The 17,260-nt window shown below is 33.9% G+C and overlaps 1 protein-coding gene across 1 annotated transcript; it reads right to left on the bottom strand.

Annotated features, from left to right (window-relative positions):
* Positions 1–7,577: 7,577 nt before the first annotated feature.
* On the bottom strand, positions 7,578–11,992 carry LOC144252011 (uncharacterized). The gene is made up of 2 exons (XM_077794600.1): positions 11,290–11,992; positions 7,578–7,741 (listed from the first exon to the last, which is right to left on the bottom strand). Exons 1-2 carry the CDS (start codon positions 11,990–11,992, stop codon positions 7,578–7,580), a joined length of 867 nt encoding a protein of 288 aa, XP_077650726.1.
* Between the last annotated feature and the right edge of the window lie 5,268 nt (positions 11,993–17,260).

Below are 17,260 nucleotides of genomic sequence, written 5' to 3'. Positions count from 1 at the left end.
GAAAATGTATTAATAATTCACAAAAAATAGTTTACCCATTATTTTTCCTAACAGAATCATATATAACTATTCTGTTACTTAAATTTAATAACTTCATAATTTTTTGGCAATTTTTTAAGCAAACTGACACATCAGAATACAAAACAGAAAAATATCAATCAATTTCAGCAAAGAAAAATTATAAGTCTTTTCTACAAAAGACTTATAAAGATCTAAATGGCTATAATTCCTCTATTTGCAGAAACACATAATGGAATCTTTATAAATCTGCCATGTGTATCAATATCTACATAAATATATACAGATATAGATATGACATATTAATGGCAAATGATTTGAACAGTGTGTGGGACCAGCAGAGCTTTATCAGACCATGGCATTATATGTACCCCGCATTTTTAATAACTGAATGATAAAAGAAGGTCCCCTAGCAACAATCTGAGGTGGAAGGTGACTGAGTGGACAGTTCTCAATACTCATGATTGTAAGCTTGCTGCAGAGAGCCAGCTCAAAAGGAAGGCTATGTAGGTTAGGGTTGTCATTCAAATACAGTTCTTCAAGGTTTTCCAGTGTACCTGTTTTATTTTTTAAAATCAATAATTCAAAAAAAACCCATTAGTTACTATACAAAGGTGCAAGTGGGAATTAATATATAATACATATTTCCCACTCTTCTCTCCATGTTAAAACACTCAGAACCATCAATCTCAAACTTCACTACATATACAACTTATCTGGGGAGATTTTCTAAAACCCTGATGACCAGGTCACACTCCATAACAATTTATTCAGAACCTCTCCTTTTATGCTTGGTTTTTAGAAAATGCTCCAACTCTAGAGATCTTTTTGAGACAGTTTGGCATTCATATGTGTGTTGGTGTGTGTGTGTGTGTGTGTGTGTGTGTGTGTGTGTGTTTGATATAGATCTTTCATGAAGAAAGTTACCACATATTTGGTAGGTAAACGAAAATAAATTCATGTAGTCTTACAAAAAGTTTCCTTACATGATTATGCTTATTTTACACATAAGAAGTTCCAGTTTTCCAGCAAGAGTTTGTGTAGATTATTCAAAGACATAAAACTAAAAAGTGAGAGATTCAGATTTTAAATTGCTAACAATCTCCAAAACCATTGTTTTTTTGTTGTTGAACCTTTGTTTTTTATATATTTATATGTGGTTCTGAGGATCAAACCCAGTGCCTGACACATGCTAGGCAAGTGCTCTGTCACTGAGCCACAATCCCAGCTCCCCCAAAATATTCTTAATTATTAATCCAATATTGTTTTAAGCATATTATAGATGGAAGAACAGTATACATAGAATTATTAACTTAAGAACTCACAGTTATTTACTATGTGACCTTAACTAAATCTGTGTAAAATAGTATTACAACCTTTACTTATAAAATTAAAGGTGGTCATAATTATATGAGATAATGGATATAAAAAGATTTGGCAAAATTCTAAAATGCACCCAAATATTAATATTAATCAAATATTATTATTGAGCCTAAATCCTAACAATAATAATTTGTTTCAAGTCTGTATGATTTTTCAAATTTAGCAAAAACAGAAAATAATTCTTTTAAATTAAGATTTCATAAAACACACCTTATTGGAAATATAAATATACCATACTATATTCAAAAATACAATATTAATCACAATACTCCATGGGGAAACAATCAAAGCACCCACTAACATTAAGTATCTGTACTCCATAATAAAACTCACAAGGCTAATATAACCTCAGCTTACAAAAACAGATTTATCTGAAATACTGTGTGAAATTAGAACAGGTAATTACTAGTAGAGTTAATAATACATAGGGTCTTACCAATTTCCTTAGGAAGATGATTAAGCAGGTTATCTCCAAGGCTTAGATGTGTGAGATTGGTAAGGTGACCAATGCTTTTGGGGAGAATGGTCAACTGGTTGTTTGTCAAGACTAAATTCTAAAAAAAAAAAAATAACAATTAAAAAGTTATATACACATTTCCTACAACTATATAAATTTAAAATAATACTTCCACAAAAATAAAATAACAGGGAAATTAAATCAGATGAGACTTAGTAAGTTACAGGATCTTCTTTCAAAAATTATCATTTGCTAGAAATATAAAAGGAGATTATGTGAACTTAAAACTCAGCCCTAATCCTATAATAGAAAAAATCTACCTGGTCCAAGAATTAAAAAATCGTGAAGAGTTAGAAAGATGAATTCCAAAAACTCCAATCATATACTTATAAAGCCCCTGACGTGATTTACCTGTAAATCTTGAAGATAACCAATTTCATTTGGCAAGGATTCTAATTTGTTCTCCTCTATATCCAACTCTCTTAACTTCTTAAGGTTTCCAAGACCTTGGGGAAGCTTCTTTAGAAGATTGTTTGATAATATTAGAACCTACAGAGAAATAATTGACAGTTTGATAAAACATGATATGGAATTTTATATATATATATGTATTTCATTTTTATATCAGACATATATATGACAACTGTGTGACTTAAAAATTTATAAGCAATGATAATTTTCCAAATAGTAAGTATTAGGATAGGTAACATTTGATTAAATTACATAAAATATTTAATTTACCACTCTAAATCTTTCAAACCCAGTAGAGTTATTGGAAATAATTTTTAATGTCAAAATTAAACTAAAAAATTGACTATAACTAAATGATAAAAAATTTAAAGACATTAAATTTTTCATGAATATTATATAGTTAATCTGATACTGAAAAGTTGCAAATGTCTATGAAACCACCTGTTGTAAACAATCACTTAAGGAAGGTCACAACTGACAATCCACAGTATTTATAATTTGTGGTATTTACTACATTTCAGGCATTCTAAAAAAAATAAAATTGGGGGAGGGAGGAAGATGTCCTTGTTTTCTAATAAATTATAAACTACCACAGCAGCACAATTCACAATAGCAAGACTGTGGAACCAACCTAGATGCCCTTCAATAGATGAATGGATAAAAAAAATGTGGCATTTATACACAATGGAGTATTACTCTGCATTAAAAAATGACAAAATCATAGAATTTGGAGGGAAATGGATGGCATTAGAGCAGATTATGCTAAGTGAAGCCAGCCAATCCCTAAAAAACAAATGCCAAATGTCTTCTTTGATATAAGGAGAGTAACTAAGAACAGAGTAGGGACGAAGAGCATGAGAAGAAGATTAACATTAAACAGGGATGAGAGGTGGGAGGGAAAGCGAGAGAGAAGGGAAATTGCATGGAAATGGAAGGAGACCCGCATGGTTATACAAAATTACATACAAGAGGAAGTGACCCAGCTATTCCCCTTCTCGGTCTATTCCCTAAAGCCCTAACAAGAGCATGCTACAGGGACACTGCTACATCGATGTTCATAGCAGCTCAATTCACGATAGCAAGACTGTGGAACCAGCCTAGATGCCCTTCAATAGATGAATGGATAAAAAAAATGTGGCATTTATACACTATGGAGTATTACTCTGCAGTAAAAAATGACAAAATTATAGAATTTGGAGGGAAATGGATGGCATTAGAGCAGATTATGCTAAGTGAAGCTAGTCAATCTTTAAAAAACAAATACCAAATGACTCCTTTGATATAAGGGGTGTAAACAAGGACAGGGTAGGGACGAAGAGCTTGAGAAGAATATTTACAGTAAACAGGGATGAGAGGTGGGAGGGAAAGGGAGTGAGAAGGGAAATTGCATGGAAATGGAAGGCGATCCTCAGGGTTATACAAAATGTCATATAAGAGGTAAGGAGGGGTAAGTCAAGAGAATACAAATGGAAGACATGATTTACAGTAGAAGGGGTAGAGAGAGAAAAGGGGAGGGGAAGGGAGGGGAGGGGAGGGGGGATAGTAGACAATAGGACAGACAGCAGAATACATCAGACACTAGAAAGGCAATATGTCAATCAATGGAAGGGAAACTGATGTGATACAGCAATTTGTATACGGGGTAAAAGCGGGAGTTCATAATCCACTTGAATCAAACCGTGTAATATGATGTATTAAGAACTATGTAATGTTATGAACGACCAATAAAAAAAAAAAAAAAAAAAAAAAAAAAAAGACAATAGGGGTTTTAGGGAAGTTGGAGGTTGAAGATTATTGCTGCTGGCATTAGGGTGTTCCTGCTGCTTGTTCCCATTGAGTTCTCGTGAGATTCAAATGGGATTAGAAAAAAAGCCTCGTGGAGTATTGATTGGGGGAGGCAGCATATTGGAGATGGGGGCAGAATGTGTTTGTAGAGGCCGGTGTGAGTTCGGGAATAAAGGATTGCTGTTTGAACCTAAAAAAAAAAAAAAAAATTCTAGACATAAACATTAAAATTATCTTATGAGCAACCTATTTCTGAAAAAAAATGCATGCCCTAGTCAAATTATACAAGCTGCTAAATTAAAAAAAAAAAAAAAAAAAAAAAAAAAAAAAGAGGAAGTGAGGGGAAAGGGAAAAATAATTCAAGGGGGAGAAATGAATTACAGAAGAGGGGTAGAGAGAGAAGAGGGGAGGGGAGGGGAGGGGGGATAGTAGAGGATAGGAAAGGCAACAGAATACAACAGACACTAGTATGGCAATATGTAAATCAATGGAGGTGTAACTGATGTGATTCTGCAATCTGTATACGGGGTAAAAATGGGAGTTCATAACCCACTTGAATCAAAGTGTGAAATATGATATGTCAAGAACTATGTAATGTTTTGAACAACCAACAATAAATAAATAAATAAAACTACATAGTAGTGGCATAAAAAGGAACATACATCAATGGTACAGAATAGAAGACACAGAGACAAACCCACAGTCATCTGATACTTCAATAAGGTGCTAAAACATATAGTAAAGAAAAACATAACCTTTTTAACACTTGGTGGTGGGAAGAATGAAACTAGACTCTTATGTCTCATCCTGCCAAAAAGCAACTCAAAATGAATCAAAATCCTAAGAATTAGACCAGAAACTGCAACTCCTGGAAGAAAATACAGGGTCAACACTCCAGCTTTTAGAATAGTCAATAACTTTCTCAATAGAACCCAACAGCCTTAGGAAATAGTGCAAAGAGTTAATAAATGGGACAACATCAAATTAAAAAGCTTCTGATCAGCAAAGGCAACAATTAGGAATGTAATGAGAGAAAGAACACACCTGAGAGAGAATCACTGCTCTTCTCCTGAAATAGTGTTAATAGATAAGAACTCCAAAAACTTAACAAAATAACCCCAAATAACCCCACTAATAAGTAGGTAAATAGATACTTCTCCAAAGAAGAAGTACAAATGGGGGGCTGGGGATGTGGCTCAAGCGGTAGCGCGCTCGCCTGGCATGCGTAAGGCCCGGGTTCCATCCTCAGCACCACATACCAACAAAGATGTTGTGTCCGCCGAGAACTAAAAAATAAATATTAAAAATTCTCTCTCTCTCTCTCTCTCTCTCTCTCTCTCTCTCTCTCTTTCTCCTCTCTCACTCTCTCTTAAAAAAAATAAAGTTGTTCTGGTCAGATATTTAAAAAAAAAAAAGAAGTACAAATGGCTAACACAGTGCATGAAAAAAAAATGTTGAACACCTTTTAAAACTAGGGAATGCAATACAAAACTACACTGAGACTTGATCTCATGGCAGTCATGGGCAGGTACAGAATAGAATGCTTGTAACCCAACTGACTCCAGAGGCTGAGACAAGAAATTCACAAGTTCTTGGTGAGCCTCATTGATTTATTCAAATCCCACCTCAAAATAAAAAAGAGATTGGGGTTACAGCTCTATTTAGTACTTCTAGCTTTATTTCTCATAATATAATTTTTCACAGGATTTACATACATTCCCTTCTTTTTGTTCTAGATATGGAAGGAAATTATACATTATCCTATAGATCACTATTTTTGGTGTTTGTGTTCACTATAGTATATAGCATTTTCTATTGAGTTTGATTTGGGAAGACTTATATTTTATTCATGTTTCCTTTTTTAGTTAGTCTGATTATGCTTTATATACAATACATATTTTCTATGCTTTTTTCTTCCAGGATCATTTCTCTTTGTTCATCATTGCCATTTCAGTTGATTTTTTTAATTTTAAGTTGTAGTTGGACACAATACCTTTATTTTATTTATTTAGTTTTGTGTGGTGCTGAGGATCAAACCCAGTGCCTCACACATGCTAGATGAGCATTCTACTACTAAGCCCAAACTCCAGCCCCTTCAATAGATTTTAAAGAAAGAAAAATTAGGAAATAATTGTTCTTGTTTCCTACTATATTGAACCATGAATATAAATCTCATATAGAAAATTTATATAAAATATTCACTATGGCTATAAGAACAATTCATTGTGTGTTACAGATGATTTTGCCTTTCAGAGAAAAAAAACATTTAGAAAATACTTTTAACCCATTACCACTTCAAATAAGAATATGATATAAAGACCCATGACAAGAATTCAGGAAAGCATGTGTTCAATGGACAGTAACTATAACTAAGTCTCAGTAAGCTTTTCTGTATAGAGTTGAGCCAAATAACTGGATTTTAAAATTCTTTAACAATTTCCTTGGGAGTTAATTCAAACCATACCCTTAAAAAACTCTAAAAACCATCTTCCAAAATAAAAAAAAAAGAACTAAATAATAGACCATAAATAAACAAAAGGCTGAAGAGTTTGAGAGCACTTTCCTAACCTGCAGCTCCAAGACTGTCATTCTGGCAAGAGTCAAATCTAGGGCCTGGGCAGAGTGGGACCAATCATGACTACAACCAATAATATAGGTGAATTAGAGATAAAACAGTCCTCTAAATAATCTGTAACAAACTTTGTATTACCTAATGGACCACAAAAATATCCAGCTATGAATATGGATTGATTATAGTGATTACATTAGGTATCTGCCACAGGCAATCAAAAATCTTTCTAGAGAAAGATAAGACAAACCTACATCTCAAAAAATACAATAGCATTTCTGAAATATTTTTAATGAAATTATATGAATATTTTGCCAAATAAGCACTATAGTACTCTTATATTGCACTAATAACTAAAAAGCATTATGTTTTTAAAATTACCTTTTGTGTTTGTAGAAATGTTTGGGCTTTGGGAAAAAAATCTACATAAATATAGAACATTATCTTGGTAAGCTCAAACTTTTTGCAGTGTGATGTATGAAGTCTTTAACACATGTCTTTTCTTACTACTCCCTCAACACTACAAATGAGCAACATTTAAACTATACTGGCCATGTTCAGAAAACTAAACAGCAAAGGCTTTATTTTTTCATATTGCCTACTTTAGCAAAAATGGACCTCCTCCATGTAATATGCTGAAATAACAATACCAAAAATCCATCATTTTATAATAAGCTATAAATAATAGAGTATATACATGAAACTTAACATTCTTTTAAACCAACTAGGTTAATTTCCTAAAATTTAATTTTATTTTCCTGAAATAGGAAAAATTTTCAAACACTGTCTTAAAATTCTGATTACTTATATAGTACTTTGATAATTTCTTTAATTTGTGTTACCAAAATTGATCAAAAATAACCCTTTAAATATCTAGGTTGCTATAAATAATCATCAATCTCTTCTTTCTCCTTTCATACCTATAGTATCTGGGAGGTCTAGCAGTTCATTGTGTTGCAAGTCAAGGTTGGTTATTTGTATGCAGTTTCCAATCTCCTTTGGAAGGTGTTCAAGTTGATTATGAGCTACATCCAGCATAATGAGGTTACATAATTCACCTGTAAATTGACCAACTTAGTGATTTAATAAGCATTGTTAAATAATATCTCAGGTGATACTAGGATGCAAGGGAGTAATTTTTATGATTTTGAAACATAACTAGAAATATAATATTATTACATAGACAACTTTTTTTGAAAATGGAAAAATCAAAGAATATACTTGAATTGTAAGTTAAAAACCTGGTTTTCACCAACATATTTACATTCTTTCTGAAAAATATTAAAATTGAACTCAAAATTTGAATCAATTATTTCAAAATGACATCTAATAACATGAAAATATTGCTTGTAAAAGATTACTTTACTAATCTGTGTCATGTGGGGTTTTCTTCTTTTGTCCTAATGATTGAACTCAGGGTCTCACACCTACTAAGAACATATTTTACCACTAGCTACATCCAGAGCTCCATGTCATATATTCAAGTAGCAAATTTAACCACAAATGCTGGATGACATAGTCCAGATTTAAAAAGCTGACAAATTTAGCACAATTATATCAAATACATGTTGAGTTCAGATGGAGACATGCCTTACACCTCAAAATAGACATGCTTATTATACATGCTTAATACAGGCATATAATCTGATGTTACATAAATACATTTTTTAATAAATAAAAATAACTTCTCAATTTAATAGAAATTTAAAACAATAGACAATGAAGACAAAGCTGGCATGGCTATAATTTCAGACAAAGCAAACTTCAAAGCAAGGAAAATCATCTGGAATATAAAAAAAACATTACATAATAATAAATGAACAGAATAATCCTAAGACATAACAATCCTTAGAGCATAAGTACTTCCTCATCTTCACTGTGTCTGTTTGGTGCTTAGTAAAAAGCATTATATTAATTGAAAGAATAAAGATAATTAAGGAAATTTTGGATACTTCTACTCTTCACTTCAGAATAAAACTTAAGATCTGTCATCATCTTTTCAAAGACATAATACCTTAAGTTGTTTCAATTCCATGATTTTTTTTTAGAATTAGAAATTTAGGAATAAAAGACAAAAGTTAGGTAGCTGCAAATATGAATCATTTAATGACATAAAATATGCCAATTTAAAAAGTTAGGTTCAGGGGCTGGGATTGTGGCTCAGCAGTAGAGCTTTCGCCTAGCACGGGCTAGGTCCAGGTTCTATCCTCAGCACCACATAAAAACAAAGGTATTGTGTTGTGTCCATCTACACTTAAAAAAGAAATATTTAAAAAAATTTTAAAGTATGTTCAATTTTCAGTAAAATTGCTGCATGTATACTCTCAAGAACAAACTGAAGTTAAATTTAAAATCCTGTTAAATAATTCTCATTCAACAATAGTATATTAATGTCTAGGTAATTTGATAGCAATGCTATAGAAAGAAACCCTTACAGAGTGACTTGTGAATTTAAGTCAATTTTTTTAGGACCGAGTATATCACAAACACAAAACAACAATAACAAAGAAAAGCAATAATATCTCACATTTCCATACAAAAATTCAGCAGTTGGCTGAGCATGATGGCACATGCCTGTAATACTAGTATCAAGGAGGCTGAGACCAGAGAACAATGAGTTCAAAGCCAGCATCAACAAGGGTGTGGCATAATGCAATTCAGTGAGAACCTGTGTCCAAATTAAATTCAAAATGTGGGGTGGGTGTATCTCACTGGTCATGTGTCCCTGAGTTCAATTCCTCGGAACAATAACAAAATATTCAGTGTTTGTTTTTCCAAGTCTATACTTGTATCCAACAATAAGCCATAAATGCAGGTCAAATTTTGACAATATGATACTAACAGCAGTCATTCTACAATCTCAATTCTATGGGACCATATATAATAAATCATTTCCACATAGAAATTCCTGGGAATATTTTAAAACCTCTTGAGCAAACTATACTTACTGGGGCTGGAGATGTGGCTCAGCGGTAGCGCGCTCGCCTGGCATGCGTGCGGCCCGGGTTCCATCCTCAGCACCACATACCAACGAAGATGTTGTGTCCGCCGAGAACTAAAAAATAAATATTAAAAATTCTCTCTCTCTCTCTCTCTCTCTCTCTCTCTCTCTCTCTCTCTCTCTCTCCTCTCTCACTCTCTCTTTTAAAAAAAAACTATACTTACTTCATACATACCATGTATTACTTGAGAAAGTCTATAACAGATAGTCTTGAGTAATCTGAAGTTAAAATTAATATTTAAGTGTCTAGACTTAAATCTAACAAAACATGTTATCTAAAAGTTTAACTGCATTTTAAAACACAGGACATCATCTCCCTGAAAAGCTCCAGAGCCTAAAATCAGAAATTTTTCTTTATCACTAACAAGATCTATACTGAATCAAGAATATATTTAATTCATCTTTGTGTATTTTGAATAAACCTTTTACAAAATAAAAGCTTCCCTTTAAAAATAAAAATATACTTTGTATTTTGATTTTTTAAAACTCTTACAAAAACCCACAAAACTGTAACTTTAATTTCACAAAATTGATGCCAATAAATTTCTATATTCAAAATAGTTCAGAAGTTTTCCCATAATTAAAAATAAAGATAATTCATTTCTTTTTTTACTGACATTACACATATATATTCATTACTTTTTTCCTACTACCATTCTCTTAAAATATTTCCTTTATTTTCTTACTATTCAGTTTACTATAAAAGACAAGAATGAGTGGTATAGAAATGCTAAGTGTTGGTTTACGACAGATCTCTCTTCTTCTACTTTTCTGCCCTGGATTTTTTTTGTTGTTGTTTGGTGTTTTGATTTCATTTTTGATACAATATGTTGCCCAGGCATATCTGGAAATCTTGGGCTCAAGCCACCTTCCATGCCACAGCCACCCAAGTAGCTGGGATTATAGGTATGTGGCACCCTGCACAGCTACTATGTTCGATTTTTTTTCTATTTTTTAATTGCAGCATATTAGTGATACATTAGGATTTGTTTTGATGCAATTATAAATGCATGGAGTATGATTTGCTCAAATTCAGTATAAAATAATTGCCTTTATCCACCCCCCTCAGATTCCCTTTCCTTTATTGATCTTTCTGCTATTTAAGTACATTAGTTGTTTTTTTTTTTCAATTAATGTCTTGTGGACATACATGATGATGAGATTCACTCTAGTATAGTAATATTAGAGTTTTAAATAAAAATGTAGGTACTACCAAAATTAAAAAAAAAATGTTTTTCTATTTTCCTATGGCACTTCAGTTTCACAAACGTATAATATAAAGATCTTTAGAAATACACTAAGTAGAAAGTGATGTGAATTTAAATCCTTCAGATAAAAAAGGAAAGTTAGGAATGGGCACACAGAGCCTTAATATATCTAGTATAAATATATTGGGCTTTGAAAACAGATGACAACTTAACAATTAAGCAAACATCTTTCAAATTCAAATTTTTTCCAATCAAAATCAGAGTTGACTGTGTTTGTAATAAAGGTCTAATTGCTTAGAAACAAATATTAGGAATTTTCTGATATGGAAAAGCACTCAACAGAATTATTAATCATAACAAATAGTAAAATCAATAGTAATAACCCAAATGTTCTTACCAATTTCAGCAGGTAGTTGTTTGATTTTGTTCTCCTGAATGCTAAGCGTTCTGAGTTTTGACAGGTTTTTTATGTCCTTTTCCACAGTAGTTATGCGATTAAAGCGAAGGTAGAGAGTGGTGAGAGAATCTAACCTATACACCACTGAAGGAATTTCTTTCAGTTTATTATGCCGTAAATCAAGCAACTGCAGCTTCTTCATGTTATCAAGAGAGTCAGGCAAACTGGTAAATGAATTTTCACTTAGAGCCAGTATCATGAGATTTACTAGACAGCCCACCTCTGCTGGGAGGGACTGCAGTTTGTTACTGTATAAATACAGTTCGGTTAATTGAGTCAAGTGTTGGATTGATGATGGCAATGTGTGCATAGACCTCTTGGATAAGTCCAACCGCACTGCATTCTCTTCCAGGCATTTGTTGAGCTCTTTAATTACTTCTGCATTACTGGATTTTTTCCCAGTCCCAACTGCAGGACTTGGCCGCTTGATGGTATTGTCAACTAAAAAAGCCACCCCTGGTTGGGCAGCACTGGAGACCCTTTTTCCATCTTTGGCATCTTTCCCTTTGGTTTTAGGTTCTTTTTCATGGCTTTCTGTCCCCAAATCTCCAGAGGCCTTTGACGTCTTTTCTCTTTCTTTGACTGATGGCACATTCAGATTTTTCTCTTTAGAGTCTTTTTCTTTCCCTAAATTACCACTCATTGTGACTCAAGCTTGAAAAAAAATACATTAACTTTTATTTTATTTTCTAGCAATAAAATTCAACATTGAACCTAAAAACATCTTACACAATCAAACAAGTGTTGGCTTGAAAAGGTAATTAGCATAGAGTTACACCCATCTGTCACATGTTGGATCCAAAAGTACACTGTCCATTTCTGAAAACTCATTCAAACTGGTAAAATGGTGCTGGTCAATCAATGATTCATTAGAATTCCTGAAATATAATAGAGTATTAAATTACCTGATGTTATAACTAATATGAAGTAAACAGTCTCAGAAAAACAGTCTTTCTGTGAACTTTGCTGTGAAGAGTGGTCACAGAGAATGGGATAACACTGTCTGGGACTAGTGTCTTACATGACCTCATGGCTGGGGCACACCTGGTAGACAAGAATGTTTCTTTGCAGAGGTGCAGAATGCCTACCTGCTGTTGTAATGCCCTCCATGAGGAGACTCTGTGCTAGAGTTTTATCAGCCTCAAATCAGACACACAGCTCCTGGGAATGGAGGAAATCTCTTGCTAGAATACCACAGTGTTCCACCAGTTCCACCTCTCCTGAACCTGCCCACCTAACAGTAAGTTCAGACAATAAGCTTTGAGAGTTACACAAAGCTCCTAATGTTCCACACTGCAACTGTGGATTGTGGAATAGTGCATGATGTTGCTAGTCCTATAAACATCTGAGTACAAAGAATAATGCTTCTAGAGGCTTTAACCTGAAAATGAGGCATATATAAATGAAGAATAGTGGCATAACTCATTGGATCATCTTCTTCAGAGAACAGCACTGCACCAACTCCAGCTTTACCTTCAAAAACATCTGTCTGTATGTGAGTCTTTTTTTCTTATCCCTCTTTGCCCCTCGCCAGAACCTGCTAGTTTGGCTACATTGGTTATAGGATTTTGCCATCTTCCTATTACTTGATACAGTATTTACTGAAATTTAATGAATTGAAAATTAAAAAAATAAGGCAAGCCCTCCCATCAAGGAATTTGGAATCTGATAGAGGTATATGATTACAAATCACTCTGTTGTAAAACTTTATGGAAGTTAAAGTGAGAGAAATCACAACAGCAGCTAACATTTATTAAGTGCTCATACAAACACTGAAGAATTTACAAATATTTATATATTTTACATGGATATATATAACAGCACTATGAGATGAACTATTATCCACATTTTCTACAAAGGGACACTGAAACACAGAAGTACTTTTAGATAATTAGCTTTGAAGGGTAACTGATGTGATACAGCAATTTGGATACGGGGTAAAAGCGGGAGTTCATAATCCACTTGAATCAAACCGTGTAATATGATGTATTAAGAACTATGTAATGTTATGAACGACCAATAAAAAAAGTTAAGGGGAAAAAAAAAAGAAAATTAGCTTTGTTATCATGGAAGTGAAAAACAGCCAACATTTTAAATCAGCATATATCTACAGGCTATATTCCTAACCAGCACCCTAAAACTGCTCTACCTGAAACTAATTATAGCTTTAGAAAACAGGAAGGGTTATAAAGTTGATAAAAGAATGGACCAGCAGTGTGGCAAAATAGTAAAAGGAACAAAATTATACAGATGGAAAAAAATTTAAAATAAGGGAAAACAGTATTTAACTGTGCACTTTGTAAGCACTCTATTTGATTCTCATACAGGTTAATCAGAGGGATCACCCTTGAGAATCCATGACACAGCAATCTCTAATGATGTCTATATTCTTGGAAAAGTGAAAGATTAATAGCACAGGAAAAGTATAAAAATTTCACTGGTGAAGAAATGGTATGGAAAACTTTTGTGGAAGGCATCAGTTCTCCCAAACTTTTAAATTTAAAATACACAATTCTTGTTTTTAACTCTTGTTATCTTTAACTGATGATACACATTGCTTGGTATGAATAAGGACTCTGGCTTTGATCCCAGGAACAGGAAAAATTGTAGGCTATGGCCCCTCACCCACACAAGTTTACAGGTTAGACTGTCAGAACACCCAAGATAACTAAGTAGCTAGGTAGTGTAGTATATTAATTCCTCATATGAGTGACACAAGCTATAGAACATTTGGGACAATCATTATCAGTGAAAACAGCTGAGATGAACTTAGGCTAACCCGCCCATTATTAATGGAGTAGAGTTCAAACAAGGAGGGGTGGGACATTTTGCCTAAAATAAGAATGAATGGGCTTACTCTGCATATGATAGTGAAAAGGTAGGAATTTGATCAAACAGGAGACTTGCAATGATAAAAGCAGTTGGCTAGGAAATGAAGGATCTATAATTTGAACCTGCAAAGTATGAACTTACACTGGTAGATAAAATTAAATAAATGTGCTATTATTTGCTAGCATACCAGGAAAGCTCTGGCTCATGCCATTCACCACTATGGCCCCTTCAAACCAATGAAGTGCTTTTACTTAAACAATACAATTAATAATGGAAAATATGCATCATTTCAGGGATACAGCATTGCTTACATGTACTTAAAATGTCATCATGAGCCAAGCATGGAGTCACATGCCTATAAATTCTAGTAGTTCCCCAGAGGCTGAGGTAGGAGCATCACAAGTTAAAAGCCAGCCTCAGAAATTTAGTGAGGCCTTAAGCAACTTTGCAAGATCCTATCTCAAAATAAAATAATAATAATATAAAAAAGCCAAGGAGGTGGCTCATTGGATAAGCACCCCTGGGTCCAATTTCTGGTACTAAAATCAAACAAACAAAAAGCATTGAAACAAGGGCCATCATACCAAGTTTCTGAAAATTCAGTTTTTATTTAGATACACACACACAATTTAGAAGGAAAACTCCAATGTTCCTGTGTAAAAATAAATAATATTTAAAAGTGCAAAAGCTGAGGCTCCATCTCAAGCTACTCAATCAGAACCTTTATGGAAGAGAGTCCAGGAAATCTAAAACCTAAAATAAAGTGTCTGCATAAAAGCTTATCAAGTTTGGGAAACATTTGATCTGACCAAATGTGGGATCTGAAAACCAGTAAATGTATTCTCAAGTATCATTCTAAAACAATGAAGGTTGAAGGCCAAGGACAGTTCGTGAAATAAGTACATTAATGAAAAAAAAACATTACTCATAATTTTAGGGTCCTCCTGAAGTCTAAAGGAGTTCCCTTAGTTTATTAACATCATCCACTATATTTGAAATTCAGACTACCAATACTTGGGCTATTTCAATGATTTTACTCTAGCCGTGATGGATCTGAGCTGAGTCACATCTTACTAACAAAAACTCTGAGGTTTATTTTTGCCCTTCTCTAATCCAAAGAGTATCTCTCATTTTTGGAGCATAGTGCTGTCTCTGGCTAATACAAGTTTCCCTGGCCAGTGCCTCTCACGGACAGGTAATCTAAAATGGCAGAAGGCATGAACACTGTCATGCTAGGTTCTTTGCATGGCTTCCCATTACACAGGAAAGTACCTCTTATCTTCTCTGGGACTCAGTTTTTCTCCTCTTAAATTATAATAATAATTAAACTTACTTTCAAGGGTTTCTTGGGGAATTAAAATAACTAGTAGAAAGAGTGATTCTTGAACTTGGTAAATTAGTTTTCTTACTTCCCTCTATTCTCTCTGTATTAGTCAAGGTTCATTAGAAAAACAGAATCAATAGATTGTTTGCTTATGAGTGTGTGTGTGTGTGTGTGTGTGTGTGTGAGAGAGAGAGAGAGAGAGAGAGAGAGAGAGAGAAGGAGAGAGAGAGAGAAGGAGAGAAAGAGAGAAGAAGAAGAAGAAGAAGAAGAAGAAGAAGAAGAAGAAGAAGAAGAAGAAATAAAAGGACGAGGAGGAGGAGGAAGGGGAGGGGGAGGAGTGGGGATACAGCTTTAGTTTTAGGCATATGCTGAAACTGATAATTCTAAAATCTGCAGAGAAATCCTGTGGGCTACAGAAGAGATGATGATGTAGTTTCAGTCTAAAGGAAGTCTGGCAGCAGAATCATGCTTCTTTAGAAGAACTCAGTCTTTTCTCATAAAGCCTTCAGATGATTGGATCAAATTATGACAGGTATTTTGTCTTACTGAAAGTCTATTTAAATATCAGTCGCATCTAAAGAAATCTTCATAGCAACCTCTGTATGGGAATTTCACCAAAATTTTGGGACTTATTCAAGCCAAGTTGACACATAATGTTAAGCATCACACTTCAATGTAGCAAGCAGTAACCACATTTCAAGGCAAATGCAATCCATATATTCTATACTCTTGTATAGCAGAAAGTCTATTCCATTTTATCAAAAGTAGGTGGGAAAAATTCAAATCATAGGATAATGAAACCACCTTATCTTAATGTAACTAAATTTAATTAAACATTTTATTGACCATTTTGTTAGATATTCCCCTCCTAAAATTAATGGGTATATCCCTTTATCACCAGACAATAGGAGGAAGTAAACAGTAGTAAGGGAAGCGTGTGTTACAATCGTTTTCCTTATTTCTGTAATAAGCTTTCTTTATCTTAACAGAACCCGATAAAGTTTGGGAAGTCAGGAAATGTCTCACTCAGAAGACCCTATTTAAGATTGGGAATCACATAGGGCTATATGTTCATTACACGTTGGAGGTGGGCTGACAGAAACTAATATCCTAGTAGAGGAAAAGCTTATGCATGGACTCTGAGGCAATTGTGAGCCAGCAGGAGATGGGGATAAAGAGAAAAAAGAAGAGCCTTTCCACCACTCCAACATTAAGAGAAGGAGTGGGGCAGTGGGATGTCCTCTGGGAAAAGCTACGGAAACCTGGATTTTCCTGAGGTTTCCTTCTTTGAGGAACCAAATGTCTTTTAGGACCTGTCTGCTTTGAGCACCACTTCAGTGACTTCAGACTATTACCCCCGCCCCAGGGTTTACAATTGTTAACTGCAGATATCATTACTAGAATCAGAATGACCAATGTTCTTTTTTTTTTTTTTTTTTAGAGAGAGAAAGAGAGAGATAATTGGGAGAATTTTTTTAATATTTATTTTTAGATTTCGGTGGACATAAAATCTTCATTTTATTTTTATGTGGTGCTGAGGATCGAACCCAGCACCCTGTGCATGCCAGGGGAGAGCGCTACCACTTGAGCCATCTCCCCAGCCCACCAATGTCCTTTTTTACATTTTTTATTATAAAATTATTTAAATAATTGGAAAAGTAGATATAATATGACTACAAATACCTGTGTTCTTGCTTCTTGGCATTTAGGATCTCAAAATTTAGGACAACATTGCTTCTAAGCCCTTTCATTAGG

This window comes from Urocitellus parryii, unplaced genomic scaffold (genome assembly GCF_045843805.1).
Source record: "Urocitellus parryii isolate mUroPar1 unplaced genomic scaffold, mUroPar1.hap1 Scaffold_350, whole genome shotgun sequence".
NCBI classification, from domain to species: domain Eukaryota; kingdom Metazoa; phylum Chordata; class Mammalia; order Rodentia; family Sciuridae; genus Urocitellus; species Urocitellus parryii.
The sequence above is the reverse complement of the archived record's forward strand: the minus strand, read 5'-3'. Positions and strand labels throughout refer to the sequence as shown.

Bases quoted from the DNA above. Each gene is read 5' to 3' on its own strand.
- LOC144252011 (XM_077794600.1), bottom strand. From the start codon at position 11,992: ATGAGTGGTAATTTAGGGAAAGAAAAAGACTCTAAAGAGAAAAATCTG. The intron at 7,742-11,289 runs GTAAGAACATTT...GTCAATTTACAG, and splicing joins ACAACTACCTGCTGAAATTG to GTGAATTATGTAACCTCATT.